We start from the raw sequence: 22,708 nt of genomic DNA on the forward strand, positions 1-22,708 counted from the left end.
AAAAAAAAAAAAAATCAATTCTACAGGTTAAGCACAGCAAAAACAAACAGCAATTTAGCCTCTCATTTTGCAGGGACTTCTGTATATCTGAAGAACATTTATAACCATTTCTTCATCTTCTGAATTTTGACTAAATATTCTCTTTTTTCCTCCAGACGTTTTTATAAGCAAACGGTTCTTAAGTAGTAGACCTCTATCCCACTCTGTTTGTCAGAATAGATAATTCTCTGCAATTCTCCCCTTTTTAACCTACTCTCCTTTGCTGTTTTTCCTCAAAAAACTTTTGTACTCGTGCATACAAGACAATCGATGGCCACATCACGCAATATAAATATTTCAAGAACAAATTTAAATAAAAAAAAAATATCTTCTTGATATTACACTTGAGTGAGCATGGTGGGGATGTCTTGGCAGTTGGACCAAGGAGGTCTTTTCCAACCTTGACGGTTCTATGATTCCATAATCCTGATTTGGCACATTAGACAGAATGCTGAGATTACTCAAACAGTAAAACTCATGAAATGTTGTACATGCAACCGAGGAATCTGTTGGAGGAAAATGCTTCCCTAACTATATATATGAACTTGTATAATTTTCTCAGACAGCATTAATTTGATCAATACCATCAAGAAAGAACAGTTAGGTGATGCTGTGTGGAGCCAGGAGTTGGACTTGATCATGCTTGCAGGTCTCTTTCAACTCAGGATATTCTATGATTCTATGAAAGAAGAACTCTTTGAACTTGCCTTTCCTACCACCAATTACTAGAAAGCCAAGAAAATTTTGGACCACCCACATAGCCAGTTAAGAAATTAAAGGAAATCTGAACTACTCTGAGAAAGAAATGAAGTTGCATGCCTGCATTTCCTACCCACAGGTCTCGAGGTAGAAAGCATGCGAGCAAGAGATCACACAAAGCAAATGAGATCTAACACCACTTGACTCCTCTGAAAAAGAAACTTGCTCACATACAGCAACAAGGAAAGCCCCTATGCACCAAAGCCTTTAATACAGGAGCCAAAGAGCAAGTCCTGAAAGCTAGAAACACCGAGACTGAAAAATCACTGAAGTAGGAGACCAAAGCTGTAAGATACAGTGTAAAGGGAACAGCAAACGACCTGCTCACCTTGTGCTCAGCTGAAGAGCCCAGGAGACAAGAGGACATAAAACAAGCTGCCTGCTTTAATATATATTAAAAAGCCAAGGAACACACCAGGCTGCAGATTTACTGCCTGTCACTAGCAGAGGTTTAACATCTTGATTTCACGCTGCTATTCTTCATTACGTTTTATTACTGGGCTTTGCTTGTTTATGTCACTGCCATAGCATTCAGGTGGGAATTAAGAGGATTTCATTCAGAAATGTCTTGAAGTACAGACATGAAACAGCCCCACAGTGGGGTGCTACGTTCCCACTGCTGGCTGAACGCAGGGAAAGTGAGCAGTGATGAGAGCAGCTGGGCAAAAGAACACACTATAGCTTCCCTGCACTAAGGTATGCAGTGAGAACGCTCAGTAAGTTCAGGGAGAGGCAGCAGGGATGCTTGCAAGGGATGGAGAGGGGAAAATGTGCCATGAATGGAGTAAAGAAACCTCTGTTTACTTGTCCCTGCATCTTTGGTACCATTCAAGTTCCTGGGATAAGCTGGCATCCATTCCAAACTCCTCCCAAAGGGCATTCTCAGGTTGGACATGAAGAAAAATTTCTTCTCAGAAAGAGAGGTAATGCATTGGACCACGCTGCCCAGGGAGGTGGTGGAGTCACCATCCCTCAAAAGGCTCAAAAAATGGGGAGATGCTGTACTGAGGGACATGGTTTAGTGGGCATGAGTCAGGGTTGGACTGGATGACCTTGGTGACCTTTTCCAGCTTTAATGATTCTATGATTTACAAGTTAAAGTATAATAATAAAGTCAAAGGACGCCTTTTTTTTTTTTCTTTTTAAGTTAACAAATCCTTATGAGCCTAAGGGCTATCTTAAGCCATCTAGAAAACAAATAGTTTTGTTCCCAAATCATCAACGTCCAGCCAAATCAGCTCAAACAGGCAACATGCTATTGAGACCAATTCCTGTCCATGTCACATTCAGGTGAGCTCCCAAAAATCAGTCACAGCTGATCCATGCCCATAGGGAAAACCAACACCTAAACCCACGGACTGCTACTTACAGTTGCCACTTTCCCAAAGCAAATAGAAAATATAAAGTAATACCTGAAAAACCTTTGGGATTGGAAAGCAAAGTCCAATTTAGTGACATGAAACACAGGTAAATCAAGGGCTAAGTGAGCCATGGGGATTCATCCCAGAACAAATAACTGCAAATAACCCATTTTGAGGCTTGGGACATACTAAAAGAGGAGTTGCCACCCATCTTCTAATAAATGGGCTGTTGGTCAGAGCATCTGTTCTAGCCATATATGAGATCATTTTCAGCACATCAAGGAGGTTTTATCCTTATTACAAAGCCAACCCCCTGCCTCCCCGTTTGGACAAGTCTGTGCAAGTCAATCCGCTCTAAAATAAATTCTCACACAAGCTCTCAAGTGTGGCCCCATGAGCCAGCAGCAGCCACGGATGCCAGGAATATCCAGGACCTGCCTTCCTCGACCTCACTCCAGGACCTGAGGCTGTTTCCAGAGTCACAACCCATTTGCCAAAGGGATGCTCATGCACAAATAACTCCCACGTAGACATGAATCGTTCTCAGTGTTGTTCAGACAGCAAAGTGGGAACTGCAAATGCTGGCACCTGTTTATCTAAGAGGGCCAGGCAGAGACTGCAAAGAGATAAACAAGGATATCGGGTTTAGGAACGCTTTTCAACAAAGCTGCTTTCCCCATACAATGGCATGTCACCAGCCCAGATGGGAAGTGGTGACAGTGGGATGGGCAACCCCCTGCTATGGGAGGAGGAATTGCTCAGAGTAGAAATTGCTTTGCTGGCACTGTATACTCAGTTTTTGATAACCCCTTTTGGCTTGACAAATGTTTTTGCAGGGTACCTCCCTTGCATAGTGCTCTGCCCTGTCCTCACCTGTCCCTCTGCAGCTCTTGAAATTTGCTGGGAGGAGATGTATTTTCTAAGAACAGAAAGTAAAAACCCACAGAGCAGATGTTTACTGAGCTCATGAAAGAAACCACAAAGGCCAATGTACTCGTGCAAAGCCACATTTGTAATCTTGATCTCATTGTCACCCCTAGCTCATGGACATACCAGCATTCAACCAGAAATAGGGATGCACCAGCACCACATCCTGAAGATGTCATAAATCTTTCCAAAATCAGCTACAGGGCAGCAGGGCACTTGGACACACTCAGTCGGGGGTGGATGAGCCATCAGCTGGGAAGGACAAAGAATAAATGGGAGAGCTCAGGATGTACACTGAAGGGTATTTCCGCATCCTTACTGAGGCTGTTCAGTGGTCTTCACTTCAGCACTCAAAAAATAATTTGTACTCAGTCTTGCAAAACCCGGAAAGAGCAAGGTAGCTTTCTGGTGTCCCCACAGGGACACAGGAGCAAAACTAAATCCATTTCCAGGGTACAGGATGTGTTTATTTAACGTGCTTTCAATTATCTTTCCTTCTTTCCCCATGTAAACTGTGCATAAAGGAACCTGGGCAATAACAAAATCCATCTCCCTCTCCTGCTTTTTCCGGGAGGGTAAACTGAAAGTCCACAAGCAGGTGATTTGTCATCCCATTTACAAAGGCTGCCCCATGGCACAATGGGATGATTCCTACATTACCAGCAATTTGAAGAAACACCAGCTAAAAGACTGGAGATACAGCTTACTACATGGCACAGATCATAGAATTCTTGAGGTTGGAAAAGACCCCTAAGATCATCAAGCCCAACCATCAACCCATCACTGCCATGTCAACTCATAAAATCATAGAGGTTGGAAAAGACCTCCAAAATCATCAAGTACAACCATCAACCCAACATAACCACTGAACTACATCCCCAGGTGCCACATCTCTCAAACACCTCTCCTAGCAGCATGTTCCAATACCCGACCATTCCCCTTGGAGAAGAAATCCAACCCAAACCTTCCCAGATGCTGCCTTTATGTTGTTTATAACACCTAAATATGACACCTAAGTTTCAAGAAGTGAATCACAGCAAACCCTATTTGTTTGCAAGCCAACCTTGTTTCTAGTTTGCTGGCATTCCTTCTACATTATCGTTTTGCTAAACTCCTTCCATCACCAACTCTTCAGGACAATGGGTATATTAATTGCTTGGCGCATTCTCCTGACTGTACAGTGCAATTTGCAGTCTTGGCACCATATGAATAATGGTCCAGAACAGCAGCACACACAAAACAAAGCAAGCCATAGCCACAGTACGGTTATTGCAAGGCGATCATGCTAAGTGGAAGGCACAGTTTTGGAAACGTAAGATTAATTCAAGTCCTCTTTTGCTGTAGTATGGGAGCAGTGGGTTAGCTTCAGCCCAGCAGCTCGATTAAAGGTCCTCTTGAGCAATGAAACAAAGCAGTTGGATCTGCTCCTGCTGCTCCTTACCTGAGGACATAGTACCATAAACACTTACAAAGGTAATTTCATTTTTTAAGACGATGCTCCAGAATTACCTCCCAGCACCAAGATTCTTATGATCACTTTCATTCTCTTCAGGAAAGATTATTAAAAGGGCTTTGCAAAAGCATCTCTCGTATTTCTGTAGCTTCCAAAGTCCTTGCAGACACAGTAGTCATTCCACATCAATCTTGATGAGAACTTCCTCATCATGGCCAGACAGAAATTTGATGTGTTTGGGCTCAGATGCACAATATATGAAGTTTTGGAGGACGCTGGGACATCAGTGTTTTTAGGTTTCCTAAGGTCAGTTTCAAGGCACTGTGTCTTTAGGGATCTGGAGTCCTTTGCAAACATGAATCTCACCTCTCCAGAATGATGGAAATCACAGAATCACAGAAACACCAACATTGGAAAAGACCTATATCCAATAGTTCTCACTAAACCATATCCCTCAACTCAATATCCAAACGTTCCTTAATGTTGATGTGCAGCACCGTGCAATTCTATCAATTAGAGGAAAGTAATTTTTTATTTCTTTAATGAAAGAGGATGCTCAAAGCTAAGCACAAAGTTGACAGCTTGCCAAGACTGGACATAAGAAACAGGATGTTCCAATGCCCCTTGCCTTGCAACACAACACCAAATTCTTACTTTTCTAATATACCTTCTCAAAGCAAGTATCCTGGCTTAATTATTACAAGGCAATCATCAGACATGACTTAAATGTTAATATTTAATTAATACCTCAATCATAACAACCCTGATCATTCTTTAGTTTATGTATTTCTTTTCCAGATGTCTTCCTTTTCCTTCTGACAAGGAGGGCAAGGAGGATAGACCTTGTGCAAGGTGGTTCCTCCTGAACAAAGCATGCCTTGTCAAAACCACAAGACTCACTGAAAACACGTGAAGAAAATCTGTTAAAAGGGCAAAACACTTTAAGAGCTGGCAAATGTCTTCATGTCTCATGGCTTTCTAACTTGCTCTTTACAAAATATGACATTAAGGAAGCAATCCAACTGTCAAGAAGTTATTTACATGACAAGTCTCACTGTTCCACTTCGGAAAGATACAAACTTCAACCTTCCACGAGTAGAATTTGTCTTTAGTTTGAGCCTAACTATGAAATTGAACAAACGTCATGAATCTGACAGATTAACAGACTGTTAAAATAACAGTTTTAATAGGAGGGTTTGCCAAACTCCCCTGCTCACTTTCCCATTTAACTATATAGGTATCTATAGCTATACTCTGACACCTCGTTGCTCTAGTCCCAGTACACGACTCAAAGTAAACACTAAAGCTTAAAATATACACTACGAAGCGTAAGTGTGAAAGTTTAAGGCCAGACAATTTCACTAGGACCAAAATTTCACCATTTATTTAAAAAAAAAAAACTTCATAGAGTCATAGAATCACCAAGGTTGGAAAAGACCTACAATATCATACAGTCTAACCATCCACTTACCACCAATAGTTCTCACTGAACTTCCAGTCACACAGATCTCCCAGTGCGTGGATCATTTCAGGTTAGGAAAAGTTACTTCTCTGAAAGAGCAGCCAGGCATTGGAACAAGCTTCCCAGGGAGGTGGTAGAGCCACCATCCCTGGAGGTATTCAAAAACCATTGAGCTGGGGCACTCAGGGACGTGGTTTAGTGGGCATGGTGGTACGGGTTGGTGGTTGGACAATGATCTTGGAGGTCTTTTCCAACCCTAATGTTTCTGTGAGTGGACACGGTGGTCTTGGATTGGCAGTTGGACTTCTCAAACTCAATGAATCTACAATCTCAATTTGAAAACCACTTTACAGCCTCTTAAATAACTCCTCTACTTCTTTATTGCATTTTATCCTTCAAACACTCACAGTGAAGATTCAACTTCCCCACAACGTTGAGAATTTCTCTCTCCAAACTCAAACTCATGACAATTTCTGCATTAATATTTCTTTGTTTGGTCATCACTTAGACTGTGCATATTTAGTAAAGTTAATGCATTAACCCCCTGGTTACAGGAGGTTAAATTAAAGCATTGCCAAGCCAGGAAAAGAAAACACAGATACCATATTGGAAGTAAATATTGCAGTCCATTAAGACGGAAAAGAACCAAACTTTTTCTTTTTTTTTTTTTTTTTAAACATCGATTATTCTGGAATAATTAATTAGCAGAGCTATAACAATACATAAAATTGCTAGCCTCTGACTCTTCTGATAATTTATGCAAGATTAAAGTATCGCTGTGGTTGCCTTTTCCATTGCCTAATTCAGCATTTTCTTTTTTCCTTATGAAAGCAAGACTCCAGATTTAACTGCTCTAATGCCCTTTTACAGTGTTTGGTGTAGTAAAATCTAACAGCCACTACAGCACGCTAGCAGGGAAATGATGGATCACGGAAGCTCGCAGAAGGGGAGCACAGTAAAATGCCCCAGTTAATGTTGAGATAGTAGAGTAAATCTTATTTTAGGAACACACGCATCTACATACACACTGGAAGTGGTATCTCTGCCAAACTCCTTTCACCCTATCAAATCCCCTTTTGATTTTTCTCATTCATAATGGATATTTCCATAGAAAAGTTTTTCCTTAAAACCAAGCTAAATCTTGGTTTCTAGATGAAGCTCACCAATCAGTAGCTAAACCCTGGTTTCTAGATGAAGCTCACCAATCAGTAGCTAAACCCAAATAAGACAAACTCCATTTGGGCAAGAGGTTGGAATCAGAGATTCATAGAATTGGGTTGAAAGGGACATTACAAGTTGGACTCATCTGCAAGATGCTTATTCAGAAGACATAAGCTGATCTCTTTCAAAAAGCAGAATCTGGAGCTGTTTTGAGTACCTGCAACTCAGGAGCATCCTTCTCACCCCAAAAACCTCAGAGCTGAGACCAACCAAGAGATGATCCAGATCCCACAGCAGATGAAGACGCATGGCTCTCCAGAAATGGACAGTGGGACATCCACAGAACACACTGCACCTTCTCAGTATGGTTCCTGAGCTGGATCTTACATCTCCTTAAAATGTAGGTGCTACTCTCTTTCAATCAAAAGCTGAGTTACACTGCACCTTTCGAGCTGCTTGCTTTTGACACAAGGCTAAAAATAAGTGGCAAATACACGTGGGCTCTCAGGATGCATTTCTGGGACGTCTTTTCAAGCCTGAAAAGAAGATACATGCTTGCCAGTGCTCAAAGCCTGGGCACTTTGTGCTCCATCTCAGGACAAGTTGACCCAGGACATTTCCCCACCACATCATCGTGACCACTTTGTGTTTTATATTCCACTCTAACACTTCAAGAATGTTCTCCTGCCATTTCCAGACCCCTGAAGGCAGGACAAATAACCCATCAGATCACTTCTGAGGACAGATCTGGACCCCCAGCTGTACTTCTCGATACTATCCAAAACAACCCCGAGCACAATCCGAAATAGAAGCCTGGCAAAAAACTGCACACGTGCAGATTACAGAGGCATAAGAGAGAATGAAACTGTCCTCAAATTCCCTGTGGGCAAGAGCAAAATTCCCGTTGACAACTGAAGTAAAGGCATTTCCCCCATTCCGTTAGACTGAAGCAAAAACTCGAAACTGCAGAAAGTGCTGCGACAGCACAGTTTTGTAGAGCTCAGGAGATGCTGTCAGGCCCACAAAGCACTTACCCCAGGTGCACTTATGCATCTGTTACATATTCTAAGGGGTATTACTCATTTATACCGCTTTGTAGAGCACACAAAGCCCAGCACAAGCGAACAGATCCACGAGTGAAGAGCTTTAATTCTGCTCAGCGGCGATACGGGGGAATCGTCGTGTGAAGCTGTTCCTAGAAAAATCAAATGGGACGGTTTTGCAGAAGGAAATTTTTAAAAAGAATTGTACACGGGGATTTGGAGAAGAACGGGAAGCAGAAAGCAGAACAGAGAAACCTACCCAGGTTTTGCAGGGAGAAGAGCATTTGCGCTGGGGTGGGATTTGGGGATTCTGACAGCACTGCGGAGGATGCTCTGGTATCAGCGCAGCCATCAGCTCACAGCCAGGGAAACATCTGCAGTTTCAGCTGTGACCGTGCTGGGGATACTTGCCGTCAGTTTGCATATTAGGTGCAGGAAAATAGCAAGAAAAGGAAACAAAAGGGAAGAGGCTCGTTGTCAAGCTCCAGGCTGCAGAGCCATTGGTATTTAAGTGCCTTAAATGCCCACTTTTCTTTTCCTTCTTTTGACTTTAAGTATACAAGGAAGGACAATCAAAGGGATAAAAGGCAGCAGCACTGAAATTCAGCACAATCAGAGCCAGATGGGTTGGAAACTGTGTTTTAAAACTACGTATCAGCATCCCAGCTTCCTCAGATGCGTTCCTTAAACAGAGAGGATTGGTGATGAAACTGCTTGGATATTTCTCACCCTGAGGATATCCAGAAGGCTGTGCAATCTGTTACACCTGCAAACAGAGGTCATGCAATATAATTTCAGCTCCATACCAGGACACTCAGCCTTCGAGGTCAAAGCAGCAAGCGTACACAGTCCACTTTTTGCACCTGCAGAGGAAACTTTGGTGCACAGATGGAGCATCTGCACAAAGGAAAAAAAGAAAATCAATTCATTTTATCACCTCTGCCACTCAATAAAGCAATTGCAAACTGTATCATAAAAGTAACAGCAAGGAGAGACATCTAGCACTCAACAAGAGATGACCAAAGCTACATTGTGCTACTCTGCTCGGGAGATGTGCTATTTGGAGGAACAGGGTGGCACGATGCAGCCCCAGGAGGACAAGCCAGATGCACGTCCCGCTGTGCTCTCTGCTTTCTTTTTAGTTTTTCCTATTTAAGTCTTTATCCAAAGGGAGGTTTTCTTTTTGTTGTGGCCCTGAAAGGTCTGAAATCTTAGCAAAGGACCCCCGTGGGCTTGAAAATATCAAGGGTCAGAGCCAATGAAAGGATGTCATACATCCCCAAAGCCAAATATTTCTTCCTGTTGTATAAATATATTAGTCCCCAAAGACATGCTTGCTATTAACAGCATTTCAGAGTCAAACAGCAGCCAGAACTGTACACAGGCACGGGAGACGCTCTGAAATAGAGGATACGTGTACAGAGAGATTATTTTCAAGCAAGCAATTTGAATTCTGCAGCAAAAGGAAGAAAGAATGGACACAACTAGGAATAATTTAAGCAATTCTGTGCGAAGCGCAGAGTGGTTTACATGGCAACCCCTGCTGCTCCCCAGACTATCATCACTTGGTCTTTATGGTCTGTTTGCAGGTGTTCCAGATGTGCAATCAGCACCTTGCACACATCCCTATCCAGCAGGCCATTACCATCACGTGCCTGGCACGTTTACATCCAGATGTTCCCCAAAGTGCAGTCCTTGTTGTGCCTGACCCCAAGCTCCAGCACTGTGCTGAGCTCTGGGGATAAGGTGGTCCCCATCGCAACACCTCCTCATTTAGCAACACTGACTTCTCTCCCTCCAAGCAAAACGTTATTTTTAAAAGAGCTCTCTGAAAACAGAATTCCCACTGCTGGCTGCCTGCAGTTCCTTTTGCAGCTCGGGACAAGTCACCTGTAAATGCCAAGCGAAGCCAGTAACCCTACACTGTTACTTACGACTGCAGACGTAACCCAAGCAGGCAAAGAGCCAACTATGTGAACTTTTCCCAATTACTGCAAAGGAGCAAACAGCCACTTTGCAAGACACACTCCTTTGCAGATCCAAAGGACAAGCCAGAGATCTGCCAAAATCATGATTTATGGGCAAAGGTCAACCTACATACAGCAGCACAGGGCCATTATCCTGGTGGTCTCTAGTGGCACAAAGGGGTTGGTGAGCTGGGTCTGCTCAAAAGATGAGAATAACCATGGGGTGGGGAAGAAAAGGGAGAAATTTGAGGGGTCCTGAGCTTCGTGCATGATAGAAGATCTTCCTTTTGAGGGGAAGGGACTCTTCATAAGACGTCACAGAGGTGTCATACTCATGTGTAATGCAACTCGAGATGTCACTTGCAAACAGGAGCAGCACTCTGTGCAGTTCAGTGAAGGGAAAATAAAAAGCAAAATGATAGTAAAGCAAAGAAAACTTCCTCTTGTTTGGAAAGAAATAAAAAATACTTTATTACAAAGGAATCTCCCTATTATAACTATTTACTAATAGGCCTTCACTTTATAAGTTACAAGAAAAAAAAAAGAGAATAAGCTCAACACTGAGATTCTCAAAGCTGCCAAAGGGATACAGACAGCCAACATCAATAAAATTAACAGCAGCTGGGCATTCAGATGCCAGCCATAACTTACTGCTCACCATTTACACCCTGCTGACTTTCTGCACTTGCCTGGGCACGAGTAATGCAATCCAGTTCCCTCCACGTTGACTACTGGTCATTTCCAAGTGCCCATCCTAATGTTCTCATGATGCATGGCTTGGAGAGTTAAGAAAGAAATGAAGATTTGGGGAATTTTTCCAAAAGGTGACTATTGCTGTTTGTAATTAAGGAATTAGTGGACAACTACAGAGTCATGGGATAGCCTGGGTTAGAAGGGACCTCAAAGATCATCTCATTCCAATCCCCAGGTTCCAATCCCTACTTCTGCAAATAGAAGGGGGAAGGTCTTATCCAGGATCTTATGAATCCTATTAGAATATTTGTCTGGAAAGAAGCAAATGCAAACGGGATTTCCTTCTATTCAATACATTGACAGAACCCAGCTGCCATGTCCCTCAACATGAAATCCAAACGTTCCTTGAACTGTGTCCTCAGTGGGTGAACCTGGCACCTGCCTGTATGGCAGTGTTGGAGCCTTTTGGCCCAAACATCAATCCCAAACCCCAAAGAAATAGGGAGGCTGCAGCATGCATACTTCCTGCAGCTCCTGCGCTCCTCAAGTCAGAGATTACTGATGTACTGCAGTACCCCATTTCTGCTGCAGTACAACATGGGATTGCTGAAATCACAGCAGATTTGCAGAAAAGACAAATCATCTCCAGAATGCACTCCCTGTACAACTTGCCCACGTGTGTGGGGCACAAGCCCCATTTTGGGGGCAATGACCACCACCCCACTGTCACAACTGTGCCCCAAGAACACCATCACCCCACTGTGCACGGCCAGCAATTTCTCCCTGGACTCCACGCACCCCACAGGCATCTCTCAAGCCATCCTCAACCCTATGGTGACATCAGCATTGAGCAAAGTGGGGCAGGGGACATGAGGGGGCATATGGGGACACAGGGACATGTGGGGTCAGAACTACAGAGGTGAGAGGAGGTGACACGTGGAGGTGATACAGGGAGGTGGCAGGCTGTGCCAGGAGTTCGAACAGCACTGTGGGGCAGACGAGCAGTGCCAGCCCAACCTGGGGGTGATGGTGACACTCCAGGATGAAGAACTGCAGGTAGAAGTTTGTTATCCATACATAATACTGCACTTTTTAAAAATCAGTGACAGTATGTGATCTGATCCCATGTCTTTGAAAAGCATGGTTTAAGTATCGTCAGCTGAGAACTGCAGCAGAACATGAAGTCGTTGCAGGGAGAAGGCGTGGGGAAGGAAGCAAGGAAAGAAAGGAGAAAGCCTGAAAAAGGAAAGGGAAAGGCACAGGGCAAAGGAAGGAGGCAAGACATAGGGAATGAAGGGAAAGAACAGCTGTAGAGCAGCCTAAAAAGCAGCAACAAGTTCTGGGAGGACTGTAGTGTCGGATTCTGTATCGGGTGTGTATTTGTGTACGTAAGTTGTTATTACTTATTATTAACCCAATGCCAAGCAAGCCCCCAGGAAGCTGGAAGGCTCCACTACAAAATGCATACATAGCTCATGCATCCCATCCTGCTTGCTCAGCAGCAGCACTGAGGAGGAACCACACACGATCACCATGCAGGAGTGACCCAAATCCTCATCACATCACATTTCACAGCACTTTTGCAGTGGTATGGGGCAGAAGTCATAAAATGAAAAGCCAACGGTGTGATAGAAACCATTGCCACTTTGATCCTGACAATGAATAACGGCAAAGTTGTGACCCACTCTTTCAAAAAGAAGAAATAAATGAATTACTACATTTTGGAGGGCTGCATCCCTTTCCTGCCACAGAAGAAACTCAGTTCAGCAAACCCACAGCCCAGATCATGAGAGGAGTTCCATGACTGGGCTTGTTCAGCCTGGAGACAGCTTGTTCAGCCTGGAGAAGAGAAGGCTGTAGGATGATCTCAATGCAACCTTCCAGTACCTAAAGGAAGCCTATGAACAGGAGGGGAGTCAACTCTTTGAAAGGGTAGATAACAGCAAGACAAGGGGAAATTGTTTTAAGTTGAAGTAGTGAAAATTTAGGTTGGATATCAGGGAGAAGTTCTTTACTATAATAGTAGTGAGGTGCTGGAACAGGCTGCCCAGAGAGGCTGGGGATGCCCCATCCCTGGAAATGTTCAAGGCCAGGTTGGATGGAGCCCTCAGTCAGGGCAGCCTGGCCTAGTATTAGATATGGAGGTTGATGGCCCTGCCTGCAGCAGGGGGGTTGGAGCTTAATGATCCTTGAGGTCCCTTCCAACCCAAGCCATACTATAATTCTATGATCTTGCACTAAATTCTCAGCCCTGACCAACACCGAATTATTTAAGAAACACAGACACAGCGATGCAATCCACCCCAGAGAAAGCAGAAGCTCATTTGCACTTCTCTGCTCCCAGCCAGCTGCGACTGCCTGAGTAACTCTGGGCACCCGGCTGAGACATCCTGCCTGCAAGGGGTCATTACAGAGGGGAAAAGACACCAAGCAGCCCCTCACCAGCATCTTTGTGATGCTCCTCAATCCCCACAGGCGACGCCGGTTCAGCCCGCGCCGCTGCTGAACAATGCAGTTTGGAATTCAATTAAAGTGATTATCTGTTGTGCCAAATAAATTGTGTACAGCATATATCCTGCAGCATTTTACACCTTCGGGCTCATTATTTTCTAACTGTTTCCTCCTGTTTATGCTCTTTCAAATTAAATTGCTGATAATACGCGCCAAAATAAAAAATGAGCGCACCTTGTCCGAAGAAAATTGATTCTCCTTTTTCCTGAACCGGGCGATTGCCAGGTTTTATATACTCTGTTCCTGGCGATCATTAGTAATTCAATTTTCTTTTTATTAGCCCCCTTATCTGCTGAGCAATATAGTGGCAGAGCTGACCTCTTTCGCACGGGTAAATGTTTAAAATCTTTTCCCTGATTAATTTTGCCAGTTAAGGAAAAGAGGAGAAATGGCCCGGCTCTTAGCCATCACAATGAATAAAGCTTAATGTTGATTGTGATGGAATTTCTAATGCCAAAGAAATTGATTGAACGCAGCAATTACACCGCAATAGTAACTCAAGGGAAATGGGATAGTTTTCTCCTGGCCATAGCCTTTTGGTTATTTAAAACAATCCAATTTGCAAGGATAATTATATATTAGTGTTTTATCTGCCACTTGAAATGAACATGGGAGTTTTGATACTGGCCCAGCATTAGCAGGTTATTGCTGCAAATTACTTGATATCTGCTTTCTTTCACATAAAGACGAAATTAGGCCATCAATAACCAGAAAAAGGTGGGTTGGGGAAATGCGAGGGGCACGAGTGCCCTCTGCAGGGCTGAGGGGAAGGAAGGGCAGCATGAAACTCCCCAAAATCCCAAATCCTCCCCATTATTGGAGAACGTCATACAGCTCCACATTGGGCATACAAAGAATAGACACAGCCCAGCTCTCCTGCCCCTCTCACACCCAATCCTTCAAGAAAAAGAAAAAAAAAAAAGGCATTTTAAGCCATTAATTCTAGTTTATCCTATAGTAAAATCAAGGCAATAAGAGACAACAGTGCCAAAAGTCCAAGCAGGGAGAATTCGACCAGAGCAGTGCCACTGCATGGAGGGCAAGCACTGATTTTTGCAGCTTGCAATTGCAACCACTCATCTGTCTTTAAATGAGCTGAGAAGGGGCCTCATCCTGCAAGACACCAGTTGTCACCCTTATTGCTCCCAGGTGGCTGTTGGTAGAAATAAAAAGGGGTGTATCCACACCTGCAGTATAGGAAGAACAGGAACATCCCTTTGTCACCACTTTTGGGTCGGGCAGAACTCAAAAGTTAGGATTTGGCCTTCAAACGTATCACCAGATGATGATATCACCATGCTTTGGTGGGGGATAACTCCATCTTCACAAAAAACCTAACTGTTGCTGCTCAACCTCATCCAACAACACCTGGCCAAACAGTCTGAAGCAGTGCCATTCCAGCATGCATCTCACTATTTTATTACGTTGGCTGCTTGCTGTAACAAATAAGCAAGGGAAGGCCAATTCAGGATAGACATTTGCCATTTAGACAACATAATTACAACATACCATTATTGGCAGGAAAGCTGCTCTGTAAATGACTGAGCAGGAGTCCAGGGTTTATTCTCTGCATCAAAACTTTTGGTGTCAATGCCCCCCCCCCCAAAAAAAAACCACACCAAACAGTTGGGAGACCAATCAGTGGAAACTCCACTCAGATCTTAATTATTAAACTGTACCTCTTCTATACAGCCCAGTCTGCCCCCTCTATAGAAAAATGCATAGATGAAGCATGTTTAGGCAGGAGTCTGGTCCAGATTCCAAATGAAGTGGACACCATGCATAAATTGGGATGCCATCAGCTTCATCAAGCCGCAGGGTTGGCACCTGAGTGAGTTCACAGCTTCCAACAAAGCAATTATCTCCAAGTTCTCCTTCCCTTCAAAAAGAGCTTAAGAACTTAAACAGGAAGGAAAAAGAAAAGAACACTTTAATATTAATGATCCATTAATATTAAGTACTAAGTAGTCAAGAAGTCCAAAATCTAAAGGCTGTTTTATCAACATTAATTTGGCTCAACATTTTCCATTCCTCTTTGCTTTGGTCACACATTTGAGATCTTCCTGTGTACAAACAGCCCCAGCACAAACCTTCTGTGGATTATGCAGGTATCTGCATTAGAAATGCCATCCCATTAGATCAACTTCAGTTTGGGACATATCCCAATCCTGAGCATCCTCACTCATCCCATATTCAGAGGAATATTTCAGAGTTACTTTATGACAGCTCCATGTGTGCCACTCACAGCGAGAACAACCCAAATACTGCCATCAGTTTGTGACTTTCCATTTCCACAAAATGAGGAACGTCTGAGCTGCCTCAAGTCCCACCCAGACCCTCACATAAAAGTAGGATATTTTCAGGGCAGCATTCCCTATCTCTGTTTTAGCACCCAACAGTTTCTTTGCTGGCCACAAGAGTATCACAGCCTTCCAGCTCACCAACTTAGTGCTCAACCTTCACCAAGCGACAACCAAAGTTCATTCTGCAATTTCAGAGCTGTTAGGACTTTTGCTGAATTTCTCTGCCAGCTGAAGAAGCAAAGCAGCTGTACATTGCCTGGCAGCTGCCTCCCCGTGCAGAGCTGCTGATGGCACACGAAGGAGCATCTGTCAAGTCCTGGGGGATCCCTGAAATGGAGGTACAGCAGAGGTAAGAACACCAGCAGCCATACAGCCATATGATACCAGTACTTTTAAGAACCAAACCAAGATGTTTTTACAGCAGGTGCTGCAGTTTGCAAAGAAAAAACCACATAGCATAAACACCAGCCTCTGTAAAGCAAATTCTTATTTCCACACTTATCAGCCCAGACCACAAAACACACAGATCCAAAATGGAAAACAACATAAGTCATTTTGACAGCTCACAATCTCATAAATCAGGCTTTGTTACCATGCATCAGAAGTACCTTGATCATTTGATCCACTTCTGGGCAGGGGACTGAACTAAATGCTCTCCCCAAGTGACTTCCAGTCCTATTTTTCATTTTTCTCTTTTTCTTAAGCTTCTTTGTTTGCATTCCTCCACTTTGATAAAAGCCAGGAACGCAGCTGTATTTCTGCAATATCTACATATTTTCAGGCCTACGTGGTTTAAGATATAAATCTTTTCACCATGGGACTGTTCATTACCTTCAATCAAGGAACTAGGATTCAGCACACATTCCCCAAAAGCACAGGCTGCTGGCAGCTGACAGTCATGCTCCCAGGAGAGCAGATTTTGATCTATTTTGTATATTCTCAGCTTCTTTTTGGCTGGGCACACACTTCTGCTGAGAGATAAAATGAAGAGATGCTTGCTAAGCCCCAGACAAGCCTCAATGGCAGCTAGGAGCTTCCCCAAAGCTGCAGCACTCTGACCTCCTCTGCTTCCCACTGCAATGCACACAGCTGAGCAAACTCTGCTCCCTGTGTAGCACTGTGGTTCCACCTACACAGAGCAAAGATGTGGTTTAACCTCAGGTCCTGAGCACCACAACAGCTTATAGCCCTGTAAACAACATCTCAATTTCCTCAGGCTGTTGCAACTCTAAATCCCTCTCCAGACACCAAGATGTAAGCTGACATCACTCAGTGAAGCAAGACTCAACTCCAAAATCATGGAACCTAACGGTGGAGCATCAGCATGAATGCACAGTTACATGGATGTCCACCTCTCCTTACATCTCCCACAAGCCACATCTGCATCCTCAAGCACCAGATCCAAAATCCTCCTCACAGCATCCTTTCCATTCCCCCAAATCTTTCTTCAAACACATGCAATAAAAATAATAATACTTTTTTAAGTTTTATTTTTCTTTTCCTCCCATAAAAAAATAAAAATAAAAAATAAATCTTCCTTCTCCTGAATCACAAGCCCCTGCTCTTGTCTTTTGGTCTGTCCAAACACAGCAACATCTTAACACAGAGCTATTCGAACAAGAAATAATTATAATCACATGTGTAAATTCAGTAATTAAAGTGCAGCTTTACCTTTTGAGGCAAACTGCAGCTATAGTGTAGCCCAAGAAGCCTTTTCTCTATTCAAGCAATACCTATGATAGCACCACTATGCCAATGAGCTCAGCATAAGCACATAATCAAAATGTGCTTGTATCCACTTCAGATTAAACTGTGGGTGATTATGTCGACACCAAGCAAGAGAACCTGACTTCAAAGCCACAAACATCATGATACTGCTTCATGTACTCCTCATTGCAACTCTGCCAGCCCTAAGCCAGCCCAATGTCTGCTCTGACTATGAACCCAAACCATGACGGACCCAGTTTTCCTTTAACAACTGCAATTTAACCATATTCAATACAAAAGACATCTCACTGGGACACAGGTGTGCTTGCTAACTTCCAAAGGAGCATCTCATGATGTAACATGAAAAGCACAAGCTTTTCTCCTGTGCAAAAAGAGAGATCAGTCTTGTAGATGTATTACTGCCTCTGTCGTTCTCTCACTTTCCTGAGCATCTTCCAATGTGATGCTTGCATGGCTAGCAAAATTGCATTCAGAACAAAAAGGAAGCTTTGAAATGACCCTATCTGGAGAGAGACGTCAAAGCACAGCTCTGGGTTAAGGCAGAAGCCTTACTCCATCCAGAGGTCCTCCCAGTTTGTTCCAGGACAGCAAATCTCCCAGAGGACATGATAACCAATTTTCCAATTCCAAGAGCCTCTCTTGGAGCTGTTTTCAGCAAGCAGCCTCAAGATGCCTGTTCCTACCTTCCCTGGAGGAGCTCTGATTCCTGGCAGTCGGCAGCCTGCAGAGCCTGTGCTTGGTGATCTGCACCAGCCCCTTGGGCGAGGAGCGTTTTGGAGTCACAGAAGCTTTTCCCCGCAGGGTGTTTTTCTTCTTGGGATGGAAGGGGCTTTTCAGTGGTGTGGTGAGCAAGGGACTGCTCTTCTTATCCGCTGGGTAGCTGTGAATGCAAATACCAGACTGTTAGAAGAGAGTGGGGATGTGATTGAAACACACTTGGTCGCCTTGCTCACAACTGAGACGGTGGGTCACCAAGCTCTGTTTCTCCTCCATAATGCTCCCCTGTAAGAAGCACTGAACAGAAAACTGCAAGTAAATAAGTAAATGTGAGGAATTTCTGGCAAAGCACAGGTGGAGCGTGAGGTGTTTGACAGCTTAACTCAACTCACTTCTGCTTAAGAGGTGCAGAGGAAGGAATGCTGTCCTTCAGAGGGATGATAGGACCCAAGGAGAGGACCTGGGAAAAGGTACTTCCCAGTCCCATAGCAAAGATCACACATCTGTGCTGCTGCCTTCACTTCATCCCACTTATCCTTTCCTTAAGCCTATCCTGGCTTGCATCCAGCCCTGACAAAAACATCAGCACAGAACACAGCTTTCCCACCAGGAAGCCCTTTCAGCACTTCCACAGCACTTTCAGGGAAAGTTTCATCCCAACCCCTTATCTATTTCCCCTCCACTTCCAGTCCAGATAACTCAGCCCATACACCTTTTCCTTCTGCCAAGCTTCATTTGTTAAATCTTGCCCCTATCAGACACAGGGATAGTGGAAAAATCATTCCAGAAGAATCTCAGCTGCTTCAGCACAACGCATTTTGCCAGGATAGCACAAACCTGACACCAACCCCACAAGGAGAGGAGTAAGAACCTTCAGGGAAGATGCTTGGGTTGCACTGGTGGACAGCACAAAAAGAATAGCACTAAAAGCAGAGCACTGTGGATCTATCAGATATACAGCTAGGTTGCATTCCTTTCCAGCACACAATGTCTGCACAGTTCAGCTTTTGTCTCCTCTCTGTCCCTGTACATTTTACAGGCACAGATAATAAAAGGTAAGTGTGATATGAGCCTGTTCTCCTTTCACCAGCCCCCAGTGCAACAAAACTCTGAGAGACTGAAAATAAATCAATAGGGAAAGCACCTATTTCCTTCTCTTTGAATATTGGTCTGTTATCCAGGCCAGGGAGAAGCCTAGTAAGTGCTGAGTTGAAGTCTTTGGAGAAAAAGGAACGGGAGACGAGTTCTGTTTGAAAAATTAAATTCTGAGTTACCCAGACTGATAAAACAATTAAAATATCAGTCCTTGCAACCCTGAAAAGCAGGATTCCTCCACAGAGAACACAGTCACAATAGCTGGAAAGGGAAAGGCAAACAGATCCTCCAATATACAACAAGTCTCACTGTAATTTCATTCCTATCTATGCCTGTAACTTATGTGCAGTACGCATTATTCAACACAGTAGAGATCCTTTGTCCCAAAGGCATAAAGAAAAAACTGTTCCAGCTTCAACTAAAGCCTATGGACAAGTGTAACAACAATTCTTCTGAGAAGACCAACAACTCGACATGGTTTGGTGATATGGTGACGGTTAAACACGATGATCTTAGTGGTCTTTCCAACCTTTATGTTTCTATGACCTTACCTTGAGCTTGCCTTCCTCTTGATGATTTTTGTCCGACTCTTCACTTTATAACTGGTAAGCACAGCCTCACCCAAGGAGGGATTCACTCCAACTGATGTATCGTTGGGAGGCAGCAGGTTGAAGGCTGAGGACCTCTTCTGATCCTCCGACTGCCACCTGAACGCTGACTTGGATGTGGAGGGTGAAGTCTGCAGGCTGGAAGCTTTCCACTTATACTTGCTGGGAGAAACACCCACTTTGGATTGCAGCCCCAATTTCTTCACCTTTGCTCCCAAATCTGTCTTGGGAGATATTTTTGAACCTCTCTCAGCTCCACCAGTGATCTTCTTAGCGCTGTCAGAAGCTCTCGGGCTGATCCATCTCTTCACAGGACGAGAGCACTTATTAGGGTTTGCAACCCAGGTATAATTGGTTTTCCTGAACTTTGAAGCTTTACTGGAGACCGTCACCGAGGCAGTTCTTTGGAGACTGGAAACTTTGGGGATTACAGAAAACTTGTTCTTCACTGGAGACATGACAACTGTCGAAGTCAGTGCCTGAGTCGGTTTAGACTGCATCTCTGCATTTCCAAAAAGCTTTGGCTCTCTGTGAACGTCCCCGACTTGCTCCCAGCTGCACTGCTCCAGAGCGGGTGGCTCTGGCTTCCACCACATTGATTGCTGAGCCTGCTCACAGCTCGGCAGAGCTGACAGTGGCTGTGGCTCTGTTTTCAGTGTGACAGCGCTTTCGCTGGCACTTCTGGAGCTTTCAGCCAGGTGCACCTTCCTGGGATTGTCAAACAGGTACGATGAGCTGACAACGCGGTGAGACGAGCTAAATGAAACAGAGAGAGAAGGCTTTGGCTCTTCTTCTTGGTTTGTGTACAGAGGGATGGAAGAATCCTGCACATTACCATCACCTGGAGCAACAAGCTCTGTTTTAAGCCCAGAAACATCACAATAAACACTCACATCACTAAATCTTTCAGTACCTACAAGACCAGTCTTCTGTGTCACCTGGATGCCCACAACAATGTTCCCATCTGTGGTTAAGTCCACCTGTCTCTCTGGGGACACTGCTGATGGCATGGCTGCCTGGATCTCTTCATTGCTCCCAAAAGCCCTGGACGTGGTGGCACTCCCAACATCACACCCTGGTCCTGATGGCTGGTTCACAAGGGAGTATTTCTTCCTCCAAGAGTGAGCTCGACGTGGCTGGAAGTCCCTGGGAGGCTGCAGCTGGGGATACCGGGCTGAGAACGCTCCCCTCCTGCTGAATGGGGGCTGTGTGCTGTTGCTCCACATCCGTGGAGCAGAAGACAGCGGTCGTGGCACATCCCCATGGGTGTTTCTGTGGTTGTCTATGAGACCTGAAGAACAGAAGACACCATCTGTTAATTGTCAATCCCAAAGGGGAGGTTTCCGACATCACAGCTCTAGTTTTCCTCTCACTGCAATGAGGACAATCACTCAATTTGGCCAGATTTTAGGTAAGTGGTGCTAGAAAATGAAAAACAAAAAAACACCGCGCACACGCACACACAAAAAACTTTAAAACAATTATTTTCCTCAATCTTCATGAAAATCGGTAACAAAAGTGATTCAGCATGACAGCTAAATGCAGCTCTGATGCACAAACAGACCTTTAACACACACTTCATTACTGCTGTTGGCCATCTTTTGATCCTTTATACTCTTTTTTGTGTCTGCCAGCACCAAAACACACCACTAGTATTCTTGTTTTTGGAGCCTAACGAAATGAAAATGCTGATTTTATTTCCAGGTATTATTTCAGAGGAATCTCTGAGCCCAGCTACAAGGCTGGCAGGAGGGCTCCACTGACACTGGGCTGCTTACACACATAGCACAGTGCAAGCCCAAAACATAAAGCAACAATGAGGAAGCTCCAAGGCAGCCCCAGCTTTGTACTGAGTCACTGCACCTTCATCCCTTTACGATGTCACCATACCCCCTGGTGCTTTGGGCTCCTAATTAGCAGCTGAGCTAATCAACACGCATGGATTACGGAGGGTCTGCCTAATAATTAGAAAACATTTTCAATAAAAGGGATTGACAAAGGATTTTAGAGCCTTATATGTAGGTGTCAGCATGCTCCAACATGAAAAATTTTTTCCTACTGCCCAACAAGAGGGTTCTTGGACAAAGTAGATCGCTGCAAAGCCTTCCTAATGTGGAAAAATTACCTTGGGGGGGCTACAAATAGAGCAAGTTATTTCTAAGAACGAGCACTGATGTTCTCCCAAGCAAGGAACGGGCATACAAGTATACCCACTCCTCCCCCACAAAGCTGATGAGGAATCCAAGGAATGAGGATGAGGGACATAGCCCCTTTCTGTGCCACCTGGGAATACCAAATGTTGCTCCTGAACATGACAAGGAACTGTTGGGACATGTCCCTCCCAGGAGGGTGACATGCACTGCAGTGTGGGGATGCCCTGAGGCCTCCACCTACCCCTTACCCTCTCCCACCCTGGTCTCCTACATTCTCTCCCCAAACCCAACACTCCCGGACCCTCTCGTCTCCCCATCTCCATCCAGAAAACCTAGGGCCACCATTCCCTTTGCACTCCTACGCCTTCTCCACACCTTTCCTTCCCTCTTCCCTGCCCCTAGCCTATACTTTGTCTACTCCTGAAGACATCTGCCTGCTCCCACACACCTCACAGGCCTGCTGGCCATCCATTCAGCCCCCATGTATCCCAGGAGTCTCCTGGTCACCCCCACAGACCCCCATACACCTCAGGAGCCTCACATCCCCCTGAGGCTTCTTGGTGGCCACCACCAGCCACAAACGCCCCACGAACCCCACACACCTCTCAGGTGCCTCTGAGCCATTCTCGCGAGCCTGACGGACATCCTGGTTACCCCCCACAATCCCACGCATCCGAGGAACCTCACGACTTCTCCCACAGGCCCCACGCACCCCCACGAACCTTCTG

The 22,708-nt window shown here is 44.6% G+C and overlaps 1 protein-coding gene across 1 annotated transcript; it reads right to left on the minus strand.

Moving 5' to 3' along the window:
• Positions 1–14,366: 14,366 nt before the first annotated feature.
• On the minus strand, positions 14,367–21,137 carry LOC104910459 (zinc finger CCCH domain-containing protein 3-like). The gene is made up of 3 exons (XM_031552927.1): positions 19,771–21,137; positions 18,091–18,287; positions 14,367–16,006 (listed from the first exon to the last, which is right to left on the minus strand). Exons 1-3 carry the CDS (start codon positions 21,051–21,053, stop codon positions 15,879–15,881), a joined length of 1,608 nt encoding a protein of 535 aa, XP_031408787.1. The 5' UTR covers positions 21,054–21,137; the 3' UTR covers positions 14,367–15,878.
• Between the last annotated feature and the right edge of the window lie 1,571 nt (positions 21,138–22,708).

This window comes from Meleagris gallopavo, chromosome 3 (assembly GCF_000146605.3).
Source record: "Meleagris gallopavo isolate NT-WF06-2002-E0010 breed Aviagen turkey brand Nicholas breeding stock chromosome 3, Turkey_5.1, whole genome shotgun sequence".
Lineage (NCBI taxonomy): Eukaryota > Metazoa > Chordata > Aves > Galliformes > Phasianidae > Meleagris > Meleagris gallopavo.

Bases quoted from the DNA above. Each gene is read 5' to 3' on its own strand.
- LOC104910459 (XM_031552927.1), bottom strand. From the start codon at position 21,053: ATGTGGAGCAACAGCACACAGCCCCCATTCAGCAGGAGGGGAGCGTTC. The intron at 18,288-19,770 runs GTAAGGTCATAG...TTGCATTCACAG, and splicing joins AAGAGGAAGGCAAGCTCAAG to CTACCCAGCGGATAAGAAGA. The intron at 16,007-18,090 runs GTAGGAACAGGC...CCTCCATTTCAG, and splicing joins TCAGAGCTCCTCCAGGGAAG to GGATCCCCCAGGACTTGACA.